This window comes from Agelaius tricolor, unplaced genomic scaffold (assembly GCF_023055355.1).
Source record: "Agelaius tricolor isolate 1412-34295 unplaced genomic scaffold, bAgeTri1.0.p SCAF_10, whole genome shotgun sequence".
Classification (NCBI taxonomy): Eukaryota; Metazoa; Chordata; class Aves; order Passeriformes; family Icteridae; genus Agelaius; species Agelaius tricolor.
Window position 1 is genome coordinate 2153549 of NW_027269270.1, and position 22069 is coordinate 2175617.

The following is a 22069-nucleotide window of genomic DNA, read 5'->3' on the forward strand; positions in this document are numbered from 1 at the left end:
TTCCCAGCTAATGGGGATAGCTCACATTACAGCATCAAAAGGGAGCTGGGATTGATTTTATTTTTTGTATACAAGCTGAGACTTCTTAAGTAGGCTTATGTAGTGAGGTCCTCAAGCAACCAGCCACTAATGTCTATCTCAAAAAGGCAGAGATGATAATTCCAGTGAGACTTTTAGAATCAGAAATCCAAAATTCTAGAGCTTTTCAGTAAAGCAACACATGCTGATTTTTTCAAGATAGTATTTAAAATGCAAAACCAACACCACACCACACCACCCCCCTCTACCAAAAATTCAACAAAGTAAATTGCATTTCACATAGAAAACAAAATGTTTTACCTGGTAAAATTCAAACATATTTTCTTCTCACAGTATGATTCATGTCCTGACCAATAAGAGTTGTTTGAGGGTAATCTTGGAAGCCTACAAAATTATGACCTCACATTGCAATTACCAGTCAATTTAAGCACACTTAAACATTTATATTAAATTTTAAATATTAAATTTTCAAACCAACTTAATGGCACCACAGTTGTTTTCTTTGCCTCCTGTTCTAATGGAGCAGTGGCCATAGGGTATCAGCTCATGGGGAAAAACAGTAAAGAAGTAAAAAAAAGTGCAGACAGCAGTGGTGGAGAGCCATGTGTAAGGTTCTATGGTAAGGGGTGTTGCAAGACAAATATGTTTAGTACAGCACTATAGGGGAGGCATTAAAAAAACACAATTATAGTGATTTTAGTTGGCAGGCCACTGACTGGAAAGGCTCTTGTCAGCAAAAATAGCAATAAACACATTAATGGCAGTTCATTGTCTGCTGCCATCTTGGGACAGGGCTGTGCTAAGAGGGCCTGTTACTGTGGTGTTATAGTTGCAGAGGATGTATTTAAATATTAGAGTCACAGCCAAGAAGAGCTAAAGATAGGACAGTGGCTTTAGCCTTTTGTGCTGAGGGTGGAGCAGAGCTCACAGACATACAATGCCATCCTGGAACAGTATTTTTTTAAGCTGCTAATCTTCTAAACTTTTACTGGCAGAGGGGTACAGCCCTGTGTACAGAAGTCAAGCCTATTGGCAAAAGACTTGCTTTTCTAAGACACACAGCTTGTTGTTGGGGGTGAGGCATTTGCCCTGACTGAATCTGAATTTTGGGTCCAGTTAGGAAGCCTGACTGATGTGCATGTTTCTCCAAATTAGCTCATACAGCTCATGTGACTTGTTTCATTCCTGTGGCCTCTGGTTATGTATCCATCATCCATTTTTCTTTCCTATTAGAGTGAAATTGGACACAGCCCTCCTCCTGCCTACACCCCTATGTCAGGAGTAAGTATTTCACATTCAGCCTTTATTCTTCAGGCTTTCCTTCTTTCTTCACTATTTTTTCCTTTTCTTTTTCAAACTCCTTTTTCCTGCATAAATGACTCAAAACCAGGTAATGAAGCATTGATATAAGGAATCAAATAGTTAAGATCTGTGGATTCATGTGCAGACTCTAGGGAGCCACATCCATAACTCTGACAAACTTTTCTGAAACAGCATTTAGGTGAAAGGCTTGGATGGATGTGTACATCTTTCCTTCCTGTCTGTAGGTCATGATGTTGAAAGTTTCTTGCATGTCTGTACTGACAAGCAAAATGGTAGGTTGAGTTAAACCATTGAGCTGAGGTGCCAATACAAACACAGTCCACCAGCCTGAAATGCACTCCCTGATGGAATTACACATGGTGTGGGTGACCCCATGATTCCCACCACAGGACACACTCAAAGTATCACCCCAGGATAAACAGAGAGTGGTTTCCTCCAAGTCAGGAGGAGATTTCCCAAACATGAGGTTTAAAGGGCTCTGATCAGAAATCATGGGAGGCTGCCAGAGTAGGAGAAGAGGAAACACCACCTTCACCTCCTGCAGCTGTGTGTGTCCAGCCTCCACGTGCCTGGTAGAAGATAAGTTTTCCTGCCCCATTTCTATCTCTTGAGCACTGCTGGGCAGATGGATGCTTTGTGGAAGCCTGGAAGCTCAGGATGGGCAGGGCAGGCACAGAAGGCTCAGCCATGACTTGCTGTTGAAGCTTCTCCCCTTGGGATCCTCGTTTCCCATGCTGTGTGTCCTTTGTTCCAACAGAACCAGTTTGTGTACCGGGATGGTGGCTACACTGCCGAGGTGCCGATGCCATACAGGGCTCCAGGCTGCATCATTCCTGAAGCCCCAGCTGCCCAAGGGGCCACAGCAGAGATCTTTGAAGACTCTTGCTGCAATGGCACGATGCAGAAACAGGTGGCAACCCTGGCAAAGGAGGACAGCAGCACCCAGAGGTACAGCGCTGACCCCACCGTCTTCATTCCCGAGCGCGTCGTGCGGGGAGAGCTGGATGAGGATGGGTACATGACACCGATGAGAGACAAACCTAAAACAGGTAAAGTGCTGCCTTTCCAGAGAGGCTCCTGGTCTAGCCTGGCTGCATTTCTTCTCTTTTTACATCACAGCTTTTCATCAAAAATGGCTTTATTTAGTTACCTGTCAGGTTGAACCATTCTGACTAGGATAATATTCCTTTACATGGGGATTTGGTTTTCTCTCCTTAATTTTCTACTTTGAAATACTCAAATGTGCCAGTATGTCAAAGCTGGTAAGTCCCTCTTTCACTTTTTATTTTTTAAGAAATAACAAGAGGAATGAAAAAAAAGCCAAGCCCCCTTCTTAGCCAAACACAAATCTTCAGTTATTTCCAAGGAAATATCTTCAGCCAGCCACAGTCCCAACTTTGCTTTGTTTATTGATCTTCTTATTCTTGGCATTGTGCTTGGTAAATGTCATGTTGAACCTATCACAGAACTGATACACACAGCTGGCATTTTATACCCAAGAGAAGTCTAGGATTGAAAGAACAAGATGTGCTTTAAAGAGAGCATCACTGCAAGGGGAAGATTGCCTAAATCTGTGCCTGCTCAGTGTGCTGCACTTCCCAGTTTGCCCTCATTCATTTCTTCCTCTCTAAATAATGATAACAGTCATTTAGATGTAAGGGGATGTGTCATTATTAATTTGCTTCCAAAGCTTTGCATTAGCTTTAAAGAAATTAATAAATGCAAATGTAAATTATGTCACAACTGTGTTTGCTAAGAATTTGGACGCCATTTGTCCTTTGTGTTCCGTGATGGAGGAATGGAGGAGCCCTGGGGCTTGACCCATGGCAGTAGCAGTTGTGGGAGTCTCTCTTGCAGTGATTTACTTTCAGAGTGAGCCCACTTTTATGTACCCATACAGTGCACCCTGGGGATCCTCCTGCAGAGTTCTGCAGGAGCCACCTGAGCCCTCAGGGATGTGGGAGCAGCAGCTCCTTCCTGACCCCCTGGGCACAGACACAGGGTTGTCGTGGGTGGCCACACACTGTGTGTTCCATGCCAGCTGCAGGGTTCAAACCAAAGCACTGCTTGGCTCTCATCACTAAAAAAAATACATGTCCCGACTATTCAGCTCATATTCAGTGACAGCTGTGGGCTCAAAACTATTCACTGGGTCTTGAAGTTTTGCCTTTATTAGTTTTGGCCCCATTCTAGATGAATCCAGGTGACCCCTTGCACCAGGACTCTCTGTGGAGGTGTGTGCAGAGCCCTTGAGCAGCACCATGCTGCTGGAATTGGGGTGTTAATCCACAGCAAGTGATTTGAGGCAACTGTAGCCTGCTCCAAGTCCCATTTTGCAGCTGATCTAAGGCTCTCTTGTTCCCTTTCCAGGGCTCATTTGTACAACCTCTTTTTCATAATGCTTCAAGGCCCTTTGTCCTTCAGGGATGGAAGGTTTTTAATCAGGCAAATTGTTCTGTTAGAAATGAAGCTGTCTTAAAAGTTAGCCCTTGGGGATAGGCTTTGTGCAGAGAGCCTAACTAAGATTCCTATAGAGTTTTCTGGATGGAAGGACTGCAGAGCAGAGGGTTTGCTAATAGGTCCAAGGTTGCAGAGGCTGATGTTGCTCAGTGTGTTTGGGTCTGTAGATCATACACTGAGAGGAAGTCCAAGGGAGCACATGGGCTGTGGCTCAGCAAGAGCTGTAGCTTAGTTGGCCAGTGTATTTGATAAAAATATCACAATATTGAAATAAGTTTTGATATTTCTAAGTGAAAGGATGTCTTGGAGTTGGTTGCAGATTGGGTTGGGAGCCAGGAAGGAAGGAAGGAAAGAGACTGAAAGAAGGAGTGTACAACCTGGCCTTTCCCGCTTTTGGCAGACGTGGGGTTTGGATGCCCAGAGAAGCCAGGTGGTACCAGCAAAGGCCAGTGGCAGAGCTGCTGTCAGTCTTCCAAGGTGTCTGTTTTAACCCACATTGTGTGGAAAACTTCATTTTTCACAAGTGTGTGTTCAATGTAGTTGGCTCCTGATCCCATCTGGAGTTCTTGGAATGGCTGAGGTGGAGGAGGGTGCTCTAGTCCAAGTGCTGGTACACGGATGGATTACTGTTGGAATGTTGGGGGACACAAGACAGACTTTGGACCTGGTTAACATAAGAGATTTGATAACAAGATGCCTTAGCAAAAGCAAACAGAACTTTGAAAATTAGACCTAGATTGCAAGAAATCAAACAGGTTTACCAGAAAAAGAGAACCCCATTAAACTCTGCAAGCAAGAGATGTTGTTATATGCGTAAGTTTATGTATGTGATTTTTAACCTAATCATTGTAGTACACATTACTAGTCTCCCTAAAATAGCATTTAAGTGCTCGTATCCCACAATAAAGTCGGATCCTGATCACCGAGTCAGTCTCCCCGTCTCTCTCCATCGCTGACAGATTACTACCACTCTAGGCTGACTTATTTTTAATCTTTCCTCAGATTACCTGAACCCAGTGGAAGAGAACCCATTTGTTTCCCGCCGGAAGAACGGAGATCTCCAAGCTGTGGACAACCCGGAGTACCACAGTGCTCCCAACGGGCAGCCCAAAGCAGAGGACGAGTACGTGAACGAGCCCTTGTACCTCAACACCTTCGCCAACACCTTGGAAAACGCCGAGTACCTGAAGAACAATTTGCCAGAGAAAGCCAAGAAGGCCTTTGACAACCCAGACTACTGGAACCACAGCCTGCCCCCACGGAGCACCCTCCAGCACCCGGACTACCTGCAAGAGTACAGCACAAAATACTTTTACAAACAGAACGGACGGATCCGGCCCATAGTGGCAGAGAATCCTGAATACCTCTCTGAGTTCTCCCTGAAGCCTGGCACTGTGCTGCCCCCGCCACCCTACAGACACCGGAACACCGTGGTGTAGTGGCTGTGCTCTCACTCAAGTGGAAAGGCAACCCCTTCTAGCTGCCTCACTCTCACTCCCCCTTTCTCCCTGCCCCTGCCCCTCCTCCCTCCCTCCCTGCCTCCCTCTCTTTCTCCCATGAGCTTCCTCTTCTTGCCAGTTCACTCATTTTTGATATTTCTAAGTGAAAGGATGTCTTGGAGTTGGTTGCAGATTGGGTTGGGAGCCTGGAAGGAAGGAAGGAAAGTGACTGAAAGAAGGAGTGTACAACCTGGCCTTTCCCACTTTCGGCGGATGCAGGGGTTGGATGCCCAGAGAAGCCAGGTGGTACCAGCAAAGGCCAGTGGCAGTGCTGCTGTCGAGCTTGTTCTCAGTGATTCAACTGTAGGGAAAGCCACAGAAAGGCTGATTCTTTCAGCAGGAACTGATGAGAGTCTGTACAGCATTCCTGGAAATCTCCATGCAATTTCCATCAGGGTGAAAAATGGACAATTTTTATATCCTGTGTGATAGTGTAGTAATTGAGATTGAGAATCCAATTTCTTTCTCTAACACTTTCTATCCCAGCAACTGAAAATGGCTAACATAGCTTTTCAAAAACATTCAGATCTTCATTGTGGCTTTCCAAGAAATGATGATGTGACTCCCACATACAGCTAAGCCCCTCTTCTGAGCCACACCGTGATTTTGTGCCAATTCCCAGCCACAGAGACTCCTGCTCAGAACTGGTCCCTGACATGACCATTTTTGTATGTGTGCCAACACAACAATCACTCTAAACACAAAATACCTTTCAGAAGAGAGTAACAAAACCACACCTCCAATATGTTCATTTGAAGCTAAAAACCAGGCCAAGAAATGAAGATTTGTATGCCAAAAGTTTTGCTTTCCTGTTTTATACCTGCTGACTATAAACACTTCAAAAGATTGTCACTAATTCTTCCCTCTTTTTCTTCTTCATGGTCATGAAGGGAGCTGGGGATGCTGTCAGGCAACACTGAGGACAAGACAGAGAACTGAAGAGTTTGATTTTCTGTGGGGTGGGGTGGGAAGGGTCCTTTAAACTGGAAGACAGACACTGGACTGGAGAAAACGCACATAGCGGTTCACTGGAAAGTTAGTTTGCACTTAACCTCTGATTTTATTTGAACTGTTTTCTGGATTTTGAATGAAGCAATATGGAAGTGACCAGCAAAATACAAAATAATAATTTTAAATTAAAAAAGAAATATAAATTATTTGTAAAGGATGACTGTGGAAATGCCAAAATGAAGCAAATCAAGTCTTTGGAACAATGTCTGCCATTCCTGAGAGGCCGATGCAGTGACTGCTTCAGAGAATACAGTGAGAGAGCAGCCAGCTCTTGCTGCTGCTCTATGAAGGACAGCAGAGCAAGCCCTGGGAAGGATCAGGGGAGGCAAATGTCCTGCTCTGCCTTGCAGCACAGTACAGAATACCATTTTTCTAAAAGGAGGATTACTCTGGCACAGAAGACAGTGCATATGAGGTTTGAGAAGTCGTAATGTGCATGATTTGCAGAGCTTTCTGTCAAAAATGTAAATAAGTATGAGTCAGTCTCCTTGCGCTTAGTTCTGCTTTTATCAACCTCAGTTTTTAGGTAGACACCCCCTGACCTGCTCCTCTTTGGAAATGTCTTTCAAACCAGAGTTCTGGACGTTTTTAGTGATCTGGGGCAGATGGAACTGGGAAAGGAGACACCAAGGCTTGCTCCTGGCACACCAACACTATGTGTGTGAGAGCATTTGTGAGCCTAATTCCCACCAAACATCTTAAGGAAGCTTTGGAGATCTGCCTGTCTCTATCCATCAAGGCTTTTAAAGGGAAGAAACAATACCTGGTGGATGGAAATCTTGGGTGATGCAACAATATTTCAGTTTATGCACTTCATCTCTGTTAGGGCTGAGATCTTTAGGGTGACCTGACCTGGCAACAAAACCAGCAAGAACCAGGGGTCTGGAAATGGCATCACCCTCCTCTAAATTCCTGCCATTTCAACACCTTGCCACCTTTAATCTTAGGGAAGCAGAGGAAGGGAGTAAGAACCAAGCAATAGCTACCTGAAGCTTAGTGGGTCAGCTTGACAAAGGTGTGAAGAGATGTTAAACCTGGCTTGGTTGTTTCCCTTGTAGATGGTAAACAAACTGTGATCACAAGGCTGGTTCAGCTGTTGGTGCACCAGGTGTGCCCAGGTGTGCATCAAGTACAAAGCTGAAGGTTCTGAAAGCAGCAACAACAGGTACAGATCTTTGAGCTGGTAAAGGAGATCTTGGGTCAAGTGGTAACAAGGTGGTTTGGGGTGATATGACCACTGCCATGGCATAGATGGACACAATCTGCACTGAGGGACCTCTTCTGGTGCCTCTGGTAGCTCCTCACCACCTTAGGGGACAAGGGCACACACTGGGCAGGGGCTGGGGCACAGGGGGTGGCACAAGGCCCTGGGTGGCTGCTCCAGGGAAGGTTTGCCCACAGCAGTGCTCACAGGGTGTCTCTGCCAGGCTGGGACAATGCTGCCAAGCTGCCTGGGACAGAGAGCAGCACAGCAAGGTGGGTGTCCTGTTTCAGCAGGACCATAGGTAGGTGGAGAAAGGTTGATTTGTCCCGGAACAGGTCTTGTAACAGAGTAACTCCTGATGGAGAAAAAAATATAAAAAGCTGGCTCAGCTCACATGTTTGAATTGAGAGCTGAACTCAGAGGCTGCTGGGGCAGAGGCAGGCACACCTCCAGAGCCAGGCACAGGGATGGAGCTGCTCACACAAGGTGAGGCCTGTTTGTTCCTCTGGTAATGAAGTAGTGCTCATGTTAGAAACAAGCCCATGGAGTAATCCAAATGTAAATACTGGTGGGGTTTAACAATTTAACGTTTTATTTCTTAGAAGGCTTGAATTATTTATTAATTTTATTTGTTGACTGTGGGTGTGCTATAATATATTAAGTAGCATGGAAATGCAGAGGTTCCTGCAGGTGGGGCAGCAGGAAAGCTGGAAGAGGAGCTTGGGCTCTGCCTGGCAGCCAGGATGAGCCATGCAGTGCCATGCTAGTGGGGTCTGGGATGGCAGAGGCTTAAATGAACACAGTGATTCAGGTGGAGGGGAGAGCTCCACACACTGCAGCTTCTCAATTATTTTTTAAAATTATTTTCTGAGCTTCTGGTTTGAGTTGCAGTGGCCAAAACTGGCCCTTGACTTCCATGCTGTGCCAGTCACCCTTTGCCCAACAGATGGGCCTGTATGGTGCTGAGGCTGCTGGTGAACCAACCCTATGTCCTTAGAGAGCAGCAGATATCTGAACCCTGCCCCTTTCCTCTGCAAGAGAAGTTCTGAGCTTAGCTGGCAGGTTTGCAACAGATGGTTTAATGATGGCTAAAGAAAAAAAGAAAGGGAAACTGAGAGCAGAACTTTTTGGCTGCTTTGATTCCAGCAGACACTCCTGGCTGCCCCTAACTCACATCTTTGCCTTACTGGGTATTGCTGCTGGCTTGGGGAAAGAACTTGGGCAAGTGCACATGGCAAAACCATGGCAAGCATTCAGCTGGGATTCATAGGGGATGAAAGATGAGGGCCATGGTCTTTAATGCACAATGACAGGTTTGGGGGAAAAGCACATAAATCCACACACAAACTGTGTTTTGTCAGCACAAAGCAGCAGGTGAGGATGTCAACAGAAGTACTTGGGCTGTGATTCACTCTCTAGTGCTACAGAAGTACCTGGTTATGTTTTGTGGGTTTTAGAATGCAGTCTCCTGTTTAAAATGTTCTGGTTCCTCCTGTCATGGCCTGTGTCACAGGAGAGCAGTGAGCAACTTTTCAAGGGCACGTTTTTACCTGAGTGTGGATCAGCCATTATCCAAGGCACAAAGCAACCTGCTAAAGGAAAGAGAACAACATTTATTATTTTCTCCTGATCTCTTTCAGTGTAACTTGTCCTAGCTGTTATTACCTACCTGAGGGTTATTGCGAGCAGATGCTGGGGCCAATTGACTCACTGTAACATAATTGGCTGAAACCAACTCCTTTTACATTTACTTCTTCAGATTTTTTCAGATTTTTCTTTTTCTGCAAAACAACCAGGAGGGATTTTTTTACATGGCCATTGGCTCAGATGTAGCAGAGTATTTACAACTATATTTCAAACAGGTTGTCTTTCTCAGGTAGCAAGAGATGGAAATAAATCTGCAGTAGGAGCCACCATGTAGGTCTGTTTGAGGTACCCTGAAATCCTTTTCTGTGTACAAAGAAATGCTCTATTACCCCTGGATGTACCACTTACTTGGTAGGAAATGTGCTTCTTGACTGCAAGGCTCATCTGCAATGATCTGCCACCTGTTCCCACTAAAGATCTCACCCTCAGCCACCACCAATGTCAGCCCAGAAGGAAGGAAAGTGGCAGCTCTGGAAGAACAGCTCGCCCTGACCCTGTGGATCCACTCTTTCTAAAATGTCCAAAAATCATGTTTCCATGTTAGTTCTAATATTATTTTAGCATAATTTTGTGTGGAATAGTGGTTTGTTCCAATGGCAGGCTCCTTGCTCTTGAGGAAATCACAGGCAGGTGAAGTTGAGGTTGGTGGTGGTGCTGCAGTGATGGCTGGGATCTGCCTGTAGTTTTGGACAATGCAGAGCACTTTTTAGGGAACTTTGTGGTTGTTCAGGTCTGACTGTTGGTGGTGGGACTCGGTGGGCTTGAGCTGTAGCCAGTCTCATCTCCTAACCAGAGCCAGAGGGACACCTTCTGCCCAGGGTGTCCTCCAGCTGGGGACTGTGGCAGCAATACAGGAAAAGGTGTGAGGGGGATCATCCCAATAGGGAACTAGAGGAGTCAAAGCTGGGTAGTTTTTCCCCCCTTTTTTAAATTTCATTTGAGAAGTGAGCTTTGTGGACCTTGGCAGAGAGGGGTTTCAAGGGGAGTTTTGTAAGGTGTTAGGCAGTGTGAGTAGTTCTGTCCCAGTTCTTCTCCCCTCACCAATAAAAAAGCCATGAAATCACCCTCCAGCAGTGTTGTGGATGAGCCCTTCACCTGCTGTGGAGGTGCATCTTGGCCAGCACCCTCAGGCTGCTGGCTCAGGTGTGACCAGGGCCACAGGTACAGGACCCATGGGCTGTCACCGAGTGCCATTTGCCAGCACTTTGGTCCCCAGCCCAACCTTTGAGCTCTCCTAGGGGGGAAACACTGCATTGTCCATAGCAGTCTGAAGACTAAACCCTTTTGGGATAACCACAGTAGGGAACTGTGACTGGTATTTTCTAAGTGTAGATATGTAAGCTGTTCTTTCGAGGTAAGGTACTCTGACATATGTAGCATAAACTGGTCCTGCTGTTAAATGGGTCGATTATTAACTGAGCAGCTGTGTAGGGGGTAGCTAACTTTGAATGCATGAAATCACTGTTCCTCTGGATTTGGGATGGGAGGTAGGTACTGGCTGCTTGTGGGGGTACTTATGGTGGGGTAATGCAAGAGGGAAATGCAGGTGAAGGAGAAAACTGGGAATTTTTTAAAGGATTTTAAAGATGGAAATCGGTACCCATTTGATACATTATTCACAATGGTTTTAATCCCTTCTTTTGCTCAGTTTTTGCTACTTCCCCAATATTGTAAGCTGGAATTGCTAAATAGGTATCAGGGAAGGGAAACTGAGGGGAAAAGAAGTCTCTTTCTAAGAACAGAGATAGCCAAATTTCATTTCCTGACCCGGTGGTCTTGAACCACTGACTTTTCAGATGAAGCTCCAATTCAGGCCCGGGGTATGACATTAGTGTCCCCTTGGAATCAAAGGCTCCCACCTGGCAGGGGACACTGGGGTAGCACTGGGCTCCTGGTGCCAGCATGGCCCAGCCCAGAGGAACCAGCAGCACACACAGGTGGGGTGGTCTGGGTTCCTGTCAGTCCTCCACGTTCTGAAAGAGCCACAACATCAAACAACAATACTTCTGCCTTATGAAGTACCTTCAGAAGGAGAGAAGTGTCAGCAAGTTGGGGAAGACACTCATTTCTTGCAAAGTGATGCATTCAGAGTTAGCTGCCTTTCTGAAACAAAAATAAAAAGAAATTCAATACCTACTGTATGTTACTTTGAAAATGTGAATAGTATTTTTATAGCTTGTTAAAGACACAGCTAGTTGCATTTGTAAATAAGGATAATGTTGCTTTTATTTTCCTTGTGGACACCATTGTTTGGAACATAATTGTCCTTAGGGTTGATTTGTATATAGGTAATTTGCTTGTGATTTAAGCCGCTCCTCCCCTTTCCTTTCTTTCCCTCCCCACCCTCTGGTTTTGGTTAGAGGTACCATTTTCAGCATTCTGTGTGATTCTGTGTTTTAGCACTGTTGTGGTGTGTTCAGACTTTCTGCACTTGCTTACACAGTAGGGTATGCCAATCGTGTGTGGCGTAATGTTCCTTTAACCTTTCCTTTCTCATATTTTAGCTGTTGGGAATTATACACTGTTAAAATACTTACTGACCTGGGTTAATATTAGGTACATATTTTAGCATAATTTCCCTTCTTTTCATGGTTTCTCGGGTTTTTTCTTTTTTTTTTTTTTTTTTTTTCCTTTCCCTTCCCTTTTGTCTTGTTTGGAAGCTGGGAAGAAACCTGTGGATCTTCTCTTTGTGTGGTTCTATTCCCCACTCCCGTGTGCAGCCCAGAGTTTCTCCTCATGGTCCTTGGGGTAGAGCTTTATCTGTTTGTTAAGGCAAATGTAGACTGCGACCCACCTTGCATCAACCCACGCTCATCCCAGCTGAACAATTTGAAAACTGTTCTGCCTTTTTGTTACATGAATCTGTCAGAAATATATTTTTAATTTAATATAAATGAAATTCAATAAAATATGAAACAAAGTCTCTGTGCACCAGTGAAATCTCTCAGAGGGTGGCTTGTGTGCTGCCAGTGCCACAGAATCTCTATGTCCATGGAAAGCCCTGGCATGGCCCTGACCTGGGGCAGCCACACACCCTACCCCAGCAATCCCAGGGTTGTGCAGTTCTGAGCTTTTCATTCCTTTTAAAACAAACCACAGCCCATGAATGTGTTGGTGCCTGTGTCCTCTGCCCCAACTCACTCACTGATTCATCTGCCCATCTTCTTTGCTGGAGGGAGTAGAGGGTGGTGTGGGGAATTATGCCTGTGTGTATTTAGACACAGAATTCAGTGCATACATAAAATGTAACCCCAAGCACCCCATACCCGTTATCCCAACAGGCACCCTCTGGGTGTGCACCCCACACCTACATGCCTTCATCTCACACTCAGCACCACAGCTTGGCCAGGGCAAGCTGCACCTTTAAATCGAGTTGGAAAACACCTTGGAGATGCTTGCCATGCTCTGAGAGTGAATTAAAAGATTCCCTCCCCAGGAGCTGCCATGCCCACTCTGTGGCTCATTTCAAACCCACAATTCACACACAGACCTCTGAGATTGAACTGAGGCCAGTGATTCAACTGAATCCCTGCCAGTGCCACAGGTTAATTCCCATGGGGTCTGGCACACAGCTGCTCCCAGTGCCCCCAGTGTGCCTTGCTGGCTGCTGAGCATTGCCCCCATTGCCAGGCCTCTGGAAAGCATTTTAAATTTACCTAGAAACCCATGAAGGTCATGTGGCTCTTTGAGGCACATTTTAAAACACTCCAGTCTCCCTGGATTGCCACTCTTTGTTTCACAAATGGCCTCAACATTTTCTCCCCAGCAGCCTGGAAAGGTCATTGCAGACACACACACAATTTTCAGGGCTGAAATCCTGGAGCATTCCCTACACAATTCTCAGGGCTGGAATCCTGGAGCATTCCCCACACAATTCTCAGGGCTGGAATCCTGGAGCATTCCTCACACAATTCTCAGAGCTGGAATCCTGGAGCATTCCCTGCTGCCTCCAGGGAGCAGGAGCACAAGCTGTAACACCACCACTCACTCAGAACTGGTTAGGGTGATGGAATTAAGCATTCCCACTTCAGAGCTGTCAGGAATATAAAGTCTGTTTGCCATAGGAGGGGAAGGGGAAGTGAAAGAGCCCTACTGCAAGTCCATGTCCAGCCACACACCACAAGGCTGGAGCACACCCAGGGACACACACACACACACACACACTGGTGGAGCCCCACATGCTGGAAAATGCCTGGTGCAAATATTTGGCATCACTGAGATCTTCACAATAAAATAGGGCATGACAGAACTCCAGAAATGCTTCAGAAATGAGAAATACAAGTTTTAACACACACCCCCTTTTCCCCAAGTGGGTTTTACTTAACTGGCCATAATATGAAGGAAAGAGTAAATCAATCACCTATTTTGTAGTGAAATACATTAATTTAAAGCCCTCTGCTACTCAGTCAGAGTAGCTTGGCAAAGGCCATGGGGTTCAGGTGTTTAAAGTGGCATGGAAAGCACAGTCCAGCTTTTGCAAGCAGTTTCATGCTGTGTTAGTAGAGATGAAGTTGTTTTCTTGAACCTTGATACATCAGTTTGGCCCATGGCTGCTCAGTGTTCAGCTTACTGAGGTTTGCAGAGGCAATACTGGCCAGCTGGCACATTTTGTCCACAGCAACAAGCCTGTGCCCTGAGCACTGGAGAAATTGGTTTTGCTCCCTCCAAATGCAAAACAAGCAGCCATTGGTAGCACTGTAACACCTCTGTTAAAGCCTGGGACCTTCCCAGCAGGAGAGGCTGCTTAAGCAATTTCAGTAACAGCCCAAGATTTCAGACAAATCTCTTTAAAGCTTGCACTCAGTTTGCAAACCACACAAGGACTGTAAAGCTGCTGAAGAGGCCAAATGAGCCTCTCATTTCAAAGAAGCTCTCCAAGGCACTGACGTGAAGTAAAACAGGAAAGGAAAAAACCATCAGCAGGTAAAAATCAGCTCAGCTGCACTGATGAGGCTGAGGCTATTGCAAGGTTCAGGAGCCTTTCCTACAGCAACTCTCAACAACTGAGCCAGCAAACAATTTGGAAGCTGCTGACAGAAGCCAGGAAAAGTCAGGAGGGAGAAAACCAAGCTGCCCTTTGGCTCCTTTAAGCTGCCTATAACACACTGCTCAGCCTAATTTCTGTGCCAGGCTGGCAGGGAGCCCATGCTGGTGGTGGGACAGGCTGTACCAGGCATTGCCCATGGCTGGGCAGGAACACAGGGCTCTGAGAGACAGCCAAGAGCAGTGCTGCAAGGGCAGTGAGTGGGGAGCTTACCTGAAATGCTGGATTTCTTCCCTGATCCCTTTGTTTTGGCAAATCCTCTCCTGGCTGAGCCTGAAATGGGTCCTCCTGAGGCATTTCAAGACCACATCACTGAATGTCTGCCAGCTGAACAACTGGGAGAATTTTGGTTCCAGTCAACCGAAACATTTGCTTGGTCCTTTTGAAAATTTGATGGAGGGTGGTGTAAGGGCAGTGGTGCTTTTTGGGGGAGCTTTCATTTGGGTTTTTTCTTTAGCTTTGTACACAGATTCCTCCCAAGAAGGTTCCTAGAGGTGCTTTGGAGTTTTGGTACAGCACCAGCGCATTCCTTGCTCCCTCCAGCCTGTCCCAAATAGCTAAACTGCTCTTCTGCAGTCAAAGCTTGTTCCTTCCTGGGGCAAAAATTATTTTAAAAGTTGGCCAGAAAGTAGGCAAAACCATCAAAACCAGCTCAGACCTTTGCTCCTCACTCACCTGGGGTTTTGCTGTTTGAGTCCAAGACCTCCCCAGCCTCCAGAGCAGCTACCAAGGAGATGTCCCAGTCTGTGGCCACCACATAGCACCCAGACTGTCTCAGCAGCCACAGAGAAAACCGACATGGGAGATGGTGGTTATGACACATAAAGGCAAATTGTCTGGGCACTCATGGATACCTGTGACAATAATTTGCCCTTGAGACCACAGGGAGCCTTCACATCCTCCAAGAGATGATACTGCTGGGAACAGGTGGGTGAATCCTCAGCATGGCCACAGCCACTCTCAGGGAGCTGCCATGAGTCTCTACAGGTGACTATTTAGAAAAAAAAAATGAATTATTCTACATAGAAAACTCTTTCCATGCTGTCTGCAGCTGTCCATTCCAGCCCATCTTCCCCACCAGAACAAGGCATTGCTGGGTTTTTAACCCTGACCACTCAAGTCTATCCAAAGCCTTTGCTCAAGGGCACAGCCAGCAATTCCAAAGGGGCAACCACTCCATACTCCAACCTGTCATGCCTGCTCACTGCTCCAGAAGGAACAGCTGACAAACAGCCAGCACAACTGCAAAATTATTCTTTTCCTTATGCTAAATCCTCCCCACTACTCTCTGCTTTTTTCCACACCAAGAAAAGCCTTTCCTGTCATGCAAAGAAGATCTGTATAAGCTGCTTCATGCAACACACTGGCAAGTCAACAAGATTGTGGCAACAAGGGAAGAAGTCATCTTTTCCTTTCAGCCATGAGCACAGAAACCTGCTTTGTCCCTGTCACACAGGGCACTGCTTGCTGTGCCCCCTGCAAGGGCCTTGCACAAAGGAGGAACAAGAAAGGAAATATTTTGTTCCCACAGAACAGAAATCACCATGATTTTTCAGAGCTCTTTACCAGCATGTGTTCCTGGCAAAGCAAGGACCAAATGAGGGAGGGGATGGGCCCAGGGGAGGGGAGGAGGGAAGCATCTGAACTTTTTCATGTCCTGCTGCTTTGGCACCTGTGTCTCCCTCTGTGTCTCTGCCTCTGAGCCTGCTGGCCCAGCTGGGCACTGCAGGACTGCCCCTGCCTGCTCAGCAGCTGAACCATCACACACTGCAGCCTGGCACAGGGAAGGCAGCCTGGAAAGCCACAGGACACAGCTCCAGTGACATCCAGCTAGGATCCAGCTACTCAAAGCCAGGTCAGTCAGCAGTGAGTGCTCCTGCACCCCATTGCCTCTGAGGGACACACGGCAGCACCTGGGCATGGAAACACCTGCCCTTGGCTCCTCCTTTGCCAGGGAGGGTAGTAGTTTTCCACTGAGGAGTTGTTTCCTTATTCTGTTACCTTCTAACATGGCAAATGGCACATTTGGGTTCTCCAGTTGTGCTGAGTGCCACATCATTGCTTTCTGATTCAAAGGAGCTGTGGCACCCCTGAATCCTGCCAAAGCAAGGGAAACAAACCTGAGTTAGGGGTACACAGCCAATATGACTGAACACTGAAGCCACCCTGCCTGCACTGCTGTCTGTAAGAAGTGATTTACACATGAGGAGAAACCCAGCAGGAGCCTGTCCCTGTCAGGGCTGCCTTTGTGAATGAGGCATTTCTGGAGGCCCTGACTAAAGTGACAAAAAACCAGAGGCAGGGGCACCAGCCCATGAACAAAGCCATTTACCCCAGCACTGCCATGCTGTGACCTGAACAGAGAGCAGGGAAGCAGGAAAGAAATTGTTTGAGAAATATTTTGTTGAATGAATTTGCTGCTTTCCTAAAACCAGTGTTTGGTGGGCCTGTGGTGGATTCCAACCAGGAGCCAGGAGTTGTGGAAGGAAGTGGGGACCACAAAGCCTCTGAGGACCCCAGCACATATAATATCAGCCAGAGTTAAACAGAAATAGTTTTTTGTATCTGGGGCAGACAGATTGCATGTCATGCCATTAGATGTATTGTCTTGGTCAGAAGAGAGAAATGAGGCAAGAACTTTCTTTCTCTGCTGCTTTATCTGCTCTATGCAGAATTGTCAGCTTATGCAGAAATACCAAGCATCAGACAGTGAAATGTTTGTACTGCATTTGCATTGTTTCCAGAGCACAGTAAAACATTCTCATTTTGATTGAAGGTATCTCTTAGCCTCAAGGGAGAAAATGATTGTGCATGGAAGGCAGGACTGATGACTGAGTAGGTTTCCAGTGCTGGTCCAGAGCACAGTTACCATGTTACCATGGCCTGAGCTGTCTCCCAAGTCCCAAGGGCAGCAGAACCACGAGCTGACCCTGCCAGGCCCTGGCTTGTCAGCACCCACACCCCCCATGTGCTCACTGGCCCCAGGGGATGGGCACAGACCAGGCAGACACATGGATAAGGCACAGCAAACAGGCTGTGGGAGTGCTCATGGAGGCACAGAGCACAGCTGTGCACACCAGTGAGGCTGGAGAGATGCAGCATCTGTCCCAGAGACCTCAGGTGTGCTGCCACTCCCCTCCCCACAGTGCTGTGCTCTCCAGTTGGCTTTAACCCTTTAACCAATGCCAGTGACCACTTCAGCACAAAGGGAGCATGGAAAAATAACTCAGTGTCAGGGGTTTTACTAATCCTGCTGGCTTTTTGTTCTTTGAGCTGTGGCAACCAAATCTGTGACCAAGGAGCTTCTGATGGGTCTGATGTCACACAAATTTACAAAGAAGTCTGCAGGTGGATCAAAGCCAGGCATTTGTAATGTAAGTGATTAAGAGCACCTATTGTGTCCCAGCACAGAGGCTGAAACACCTGAGGCTGTAAACCCCAGTGCTGCAGGGGTCTGCCTCCATCCCCTGCATCCAACCACCAAATGTGGGAGAGATCATGGAAACATTAATCTCATTAATGATTCAGCTGATTTAATTGTGTATTTCTTTGGAATCCACATACTGTTCTGAGTCTCTCTAGGTAAGTGGGGCAAAACCTCATTGAGCTCTAATGGCATGGAAGAACTTTACCAGGTGGCTCTCTGAAACTGCAATAGTTAAAATAAGTTAGGCTCCAAAATTATCAGAGCTCAGAATAGTGAATTATTCCGTGGGTACCTTTGTGCAGGGAAGCTGCTTCACTTCAGTCAAACAGAATGGAGAAACAATGGAGCATGTTTCCTGTCACATTAGAAATATTCTTTAGCTTTTAATAAAGACAAAAAGAGGAGGAGTAGGTGGATATTTTAGAAGCTATTATTCAATAGTTTCTAATGGTATCTACAGTAATTTGGGAATAATCTTGAGGAGTGACATCCATAACACAAAAGATGGGCTATGTCTCTGGCTGCTCCTTGCAACACAAGGAAAATTAGGAAACCTTGGACAGCATCATGGGCTCAGCCATCCCAGGCTTCAGTGCCTTTCTGAATAACAGATTTAAAAGGCTTTTGAACTGAACAGAAGAATGAAGACTTTGGATTAAAGCCACAAGGCAGGAAAGGATAGCAGGAGATGCTTTTCCTAAGCGATAGAGCCAACAAACAAACCCTGACCTCCTAATTCCCAGGCCAGGGACCTACTGAGCAGGTGACCCCATTGTGTTGCAGCCCAGCATGGGCACATGGAGCTGCTCAGGAAGGGGACACAGTTAGGACAGCTGACCCCAACCAACCCAACAGATATCCCAGCCCATGTCACCAGATCATATTCAGTATATAAAGCAGGGGGAGTGGAAGGAGGAACATTCAGAGTGTTTTGTGTTCCCAAGTTACTGCTACACATGAAGGGACCCTGCTCTCCTAGAGATGGCTGAACACCTGCTTGCCCATGGGAAGGAGAGAATTAATTCCTTGGTTTGTTTTGCCTGTTTGTGGCAGCTTTTGCTTTACCTGTTAAACTGTCTTTGTCTCAACTCACAATTTTCCTCCCTATTACTTTTCTGATTCTCTGTCCTGCCCATCGTGTGCAGCTGAGTTTGGGTTAAATTGTGACACACTCTGCCATGCTCACACTCCCTGCTGTCAGATCTGACAGCTGGCTGAGAAGGTATGTGGGTCTGCCCTGAATTACATTAGTTTTTAACTCACTGAAGAGGTAATTCTTTTGGGTTTTCATACCATCCTTTCAAAATCCACCTGCTGTGCTTGGCAAGCTGGCAGTGAGAAGGTGGAAGAGTGCATTGGGATGGCAGACAGCAAACCCAGACATCAACATGCCACAGACCCTGTTAAGAGAGAGTTTAGACCTTAACCCCAGCCTGGTTTTGTTGTGTGCTGGGTTTGGAGAGAGCAGGGAGGTTCTAATGCAGCCCTGCCACATCAGATGTGAAAACAGGAGGTGCTCACAGCCACAGCTGCCTTGCAAGTCCAGCTGGAGAGCACAGCATTGCTCTCTTGAGGAAAAGGAAATATTTGTTCTTCACATGTACCACTAATGACAACAGACACTTTAGCTTTACCATACCTTCCTTTGGGTGGGGACAGCCTCTGACACCACCAGAGCAGACAGCTCTCCTTGTGGCTGTGACCCTTCTTGTGGCTCTTCTTGTGGCACCAGAGCAGACAGCTCTTCTTGTGGCTGTGACTGGCACCAGTTTCACCACATCTGCAAAACACATCATTGTAAACTCATTTCCTGCCCTGCCCCATTTGTGACAGGAGGCTGAGACTGCTGTGAAGAACTAACACAGGGGCCTCTGAGATTGCAGCACAACCAGAGGTTTTCCTTCAAATACCAAGAAAAACACTTTTCAAGAGCATCAGTGCATGGGACATTACCCCAAATGAGAATTTCTGCAAGGTGCAGTGCCTTGTGTACTGGAGGAACTCCAGGCTGAGCTGGAATGAAATTTCTCCCCAGTGCTTGGATTCATGCAGTAGGGGTGGAAGATCCATGCAGTCTGCACTATGTCTGCCTGTCCCACACCAGGCTGTCATCCCCAGAAGTCACTGCAGGGTATCACAGGGACTGTACAGGGCTGTTGCACAAACAGGGCATCTCCTGACACTCTGCTGCCTTTTCATTAACACCTGGACTTGGTACAAGTAATTGTAACATTCTCACTTCCTTCTGGAGCTTGACCTGAAGGAAATAGACACATTTAGGATGCCTGACATAACACTAGAAACTCTCTGGTCAGAGGAGGGCACTGACAGCTCAGTCAGAAGGGGACACAAGAGAGAAAATGTCCTTGTTCAGAAAGACTTTGTGCCCTCTTGCTATGCTTATGTGGTCCCACTGTGCTCACATGGATCCCTTGATCAACAGCTACTTTTCCTTTAGAGTAAGTCCAGAATCAGCCTGTCAGGACACTTCTCCACCATGAGGTTCATGAAGAGTCCACCAGATGGGCAAAACAGGGGAAGTCTCGGTCTTAAAGTCCATCACTTAAATATCTCTTCACTGGAAAGCACTGATTGTTGAACAGGAAAAAATATTGAGTCTACTGGGAAGTAAAGTGCCATCTATTACATCAGTTATTCCTCCCCATGATCATTAACCAGGACACCAGAAGCAAAAGCTAGTGACATTTATATCAGGAAAAAAAGCCTTTTCCTTTTCTCTTTTCCTGTGCCCCACAGAACCAAACCTGAAAAAGAGAGAAGGATGATGACTTTTCAACTTGATTAATAATGCAAAACCTGAGGAAGGGGTGAGCTGGGCAGAATCCTGAAGAGAGATTGCAAAGAGATGGATTTGCTGATAGCACACTTCTGGCTCCTGCTATTCCTCTCTTGACACAGCCTCTGCTGCCTACCAGAGCAATCATATCCAAGTGTAATTGTCTAACAATTTTTCCACACTGAGGAAATAGTTCTGATTACAGACATTAACAAGTTTAGGCATTAAGCTTCCTCACTGTAATTACCCTTGAGCTTAGTCTCACAAATGAATTAATGTGCTGATCGCTTGGACTAATAGAACAAGCAAAAGGGTGATGAATTGCTTCCAAATCAGTTAAAATCAAGCGTGACATCATTTAATTAATTTCAGAGCTCGAGGGGAGGAGAAAGGGGGTCAGCACAATGCTGAAAAGAAAGGTCTCTCTCCCTTAGTGATTTCTTTGGAGACAGAAATATGCAAACAGGGGAGGATGGGGCTGGGGAAAGGGAAAAGGTGCACCAGGTGAGAAGGAGGATGCTGAAGATGGAACTGTGCAATTTCTGTGTTTGAGCAGGCAGGCCCAGGTGGCTGCCTGACCATTTCAGAACTGCTGACAAAGGTGCAATGCATGGACTTCTCCTGGCTGTGAACAGATGCACTGGTCACCTCACTCTGAATTTTAATCATTCCTTGTGGTGGTGTTCACAGGGGTCCCAGGATGAGGGAAGAGATGAGAATCTTGACTACCCCTTTCAGAAGGCTGATTTATTATTTTATTATATATATTATATGAAAAGAAAATTATATATTAAAACTATACTAAAGAAAGAGAAAGGATTTCATTAGAAGGCTAGCAAGTAAAAGAAAGGAATGATAAAATCTTGTGACTGACCAGAGTCCTGTTGGTCATGAAGTAGAAACAACTCACATGGACCAATTAAAGATGCACCTGTTGCAGTCCACAGCAGCAGATAATTATTGTTCACATTTCCTTTCTGAGGCCTCTCAGCTTCTCAGGAGAAAAATCCTGGCAAAAGGATCTTTCATAAAATATGTCTGTGACAATTCCTGAATTCATACACAAGTCCTGCTTCTCCCCCAAGCAGAGGGCCCACTCCTGGCATTCCCAAGGGTCCCAGTTCCCCCATGGTTGCTGAGTCTGACAACAGCACTGCCAAAACCCCTCACCTTGGTCATGGATCCTGGCAGGGGATCATTTGCCAGGCTGTCAGCACAAGGCTTGGCTGGCCACAGCTACCAAGAACAGACAGACATTTACCCTCCTTGACTTCTCCTCCTGGTCAGGTGTTTTTAGAAGGGAACAAAAGGAGTCAATGGAAAAAAAGGAGTCATTTTGGCCCAGTAAAAATGAAACCAAACACTGCAACCAAGTGGTGGCAGAGGTTCAAATACTTGCACTGATGGCTTTTGGAAATCTGGCCATGCATTGCTGGAGACCCAGTGCTGCGCTTGGTGTGCAAGCCACCTTTAGGGCTCTAGAGAACTGGAAGGGAAACCAGAAAAAAGTGGTCTGGTTAAAAACTGATTTTTAAGGATAACTAAACTTCCAGCACAAGCCTCCTGTCAGTCATTTCCTGAAAGTCTGGTGGGATGAACTTATAACTCAGAGGGAATT

At 46.3% G+C, this 22069-nt stretch overlaps 1 protein-coding gene across 2 annotated transcripts in view; it reads left to right on the plus strand.

Moving 5' to 3' along the window:
* The window catches only part of ERBB4 (erb-b2 receptor tyrosine kinase 4), a 592065-nt gene extending 579962 nt beyond the window's left edge, over positions 1-12103 (plus strand). For both annotated transcript variants that reach the window (XM_071434337.1, XM_071434338.1), the window contains exons 26-27: positions 2120-2411; positions 4825-12103. In XM_071434337.1, the coding sequence (XP_071290438.1) occupies positions 2120-2411; positions 4825-5261 (729 nt within the window). In that variant the 3' untranslated portion in view covers positions 5262-12103. The remainder of the gene's footprint in view (positions 1-2119; positions 2412-4824) is intronic.
* Positions 12104-22069: the final 9966 nt, after the last annotated feature.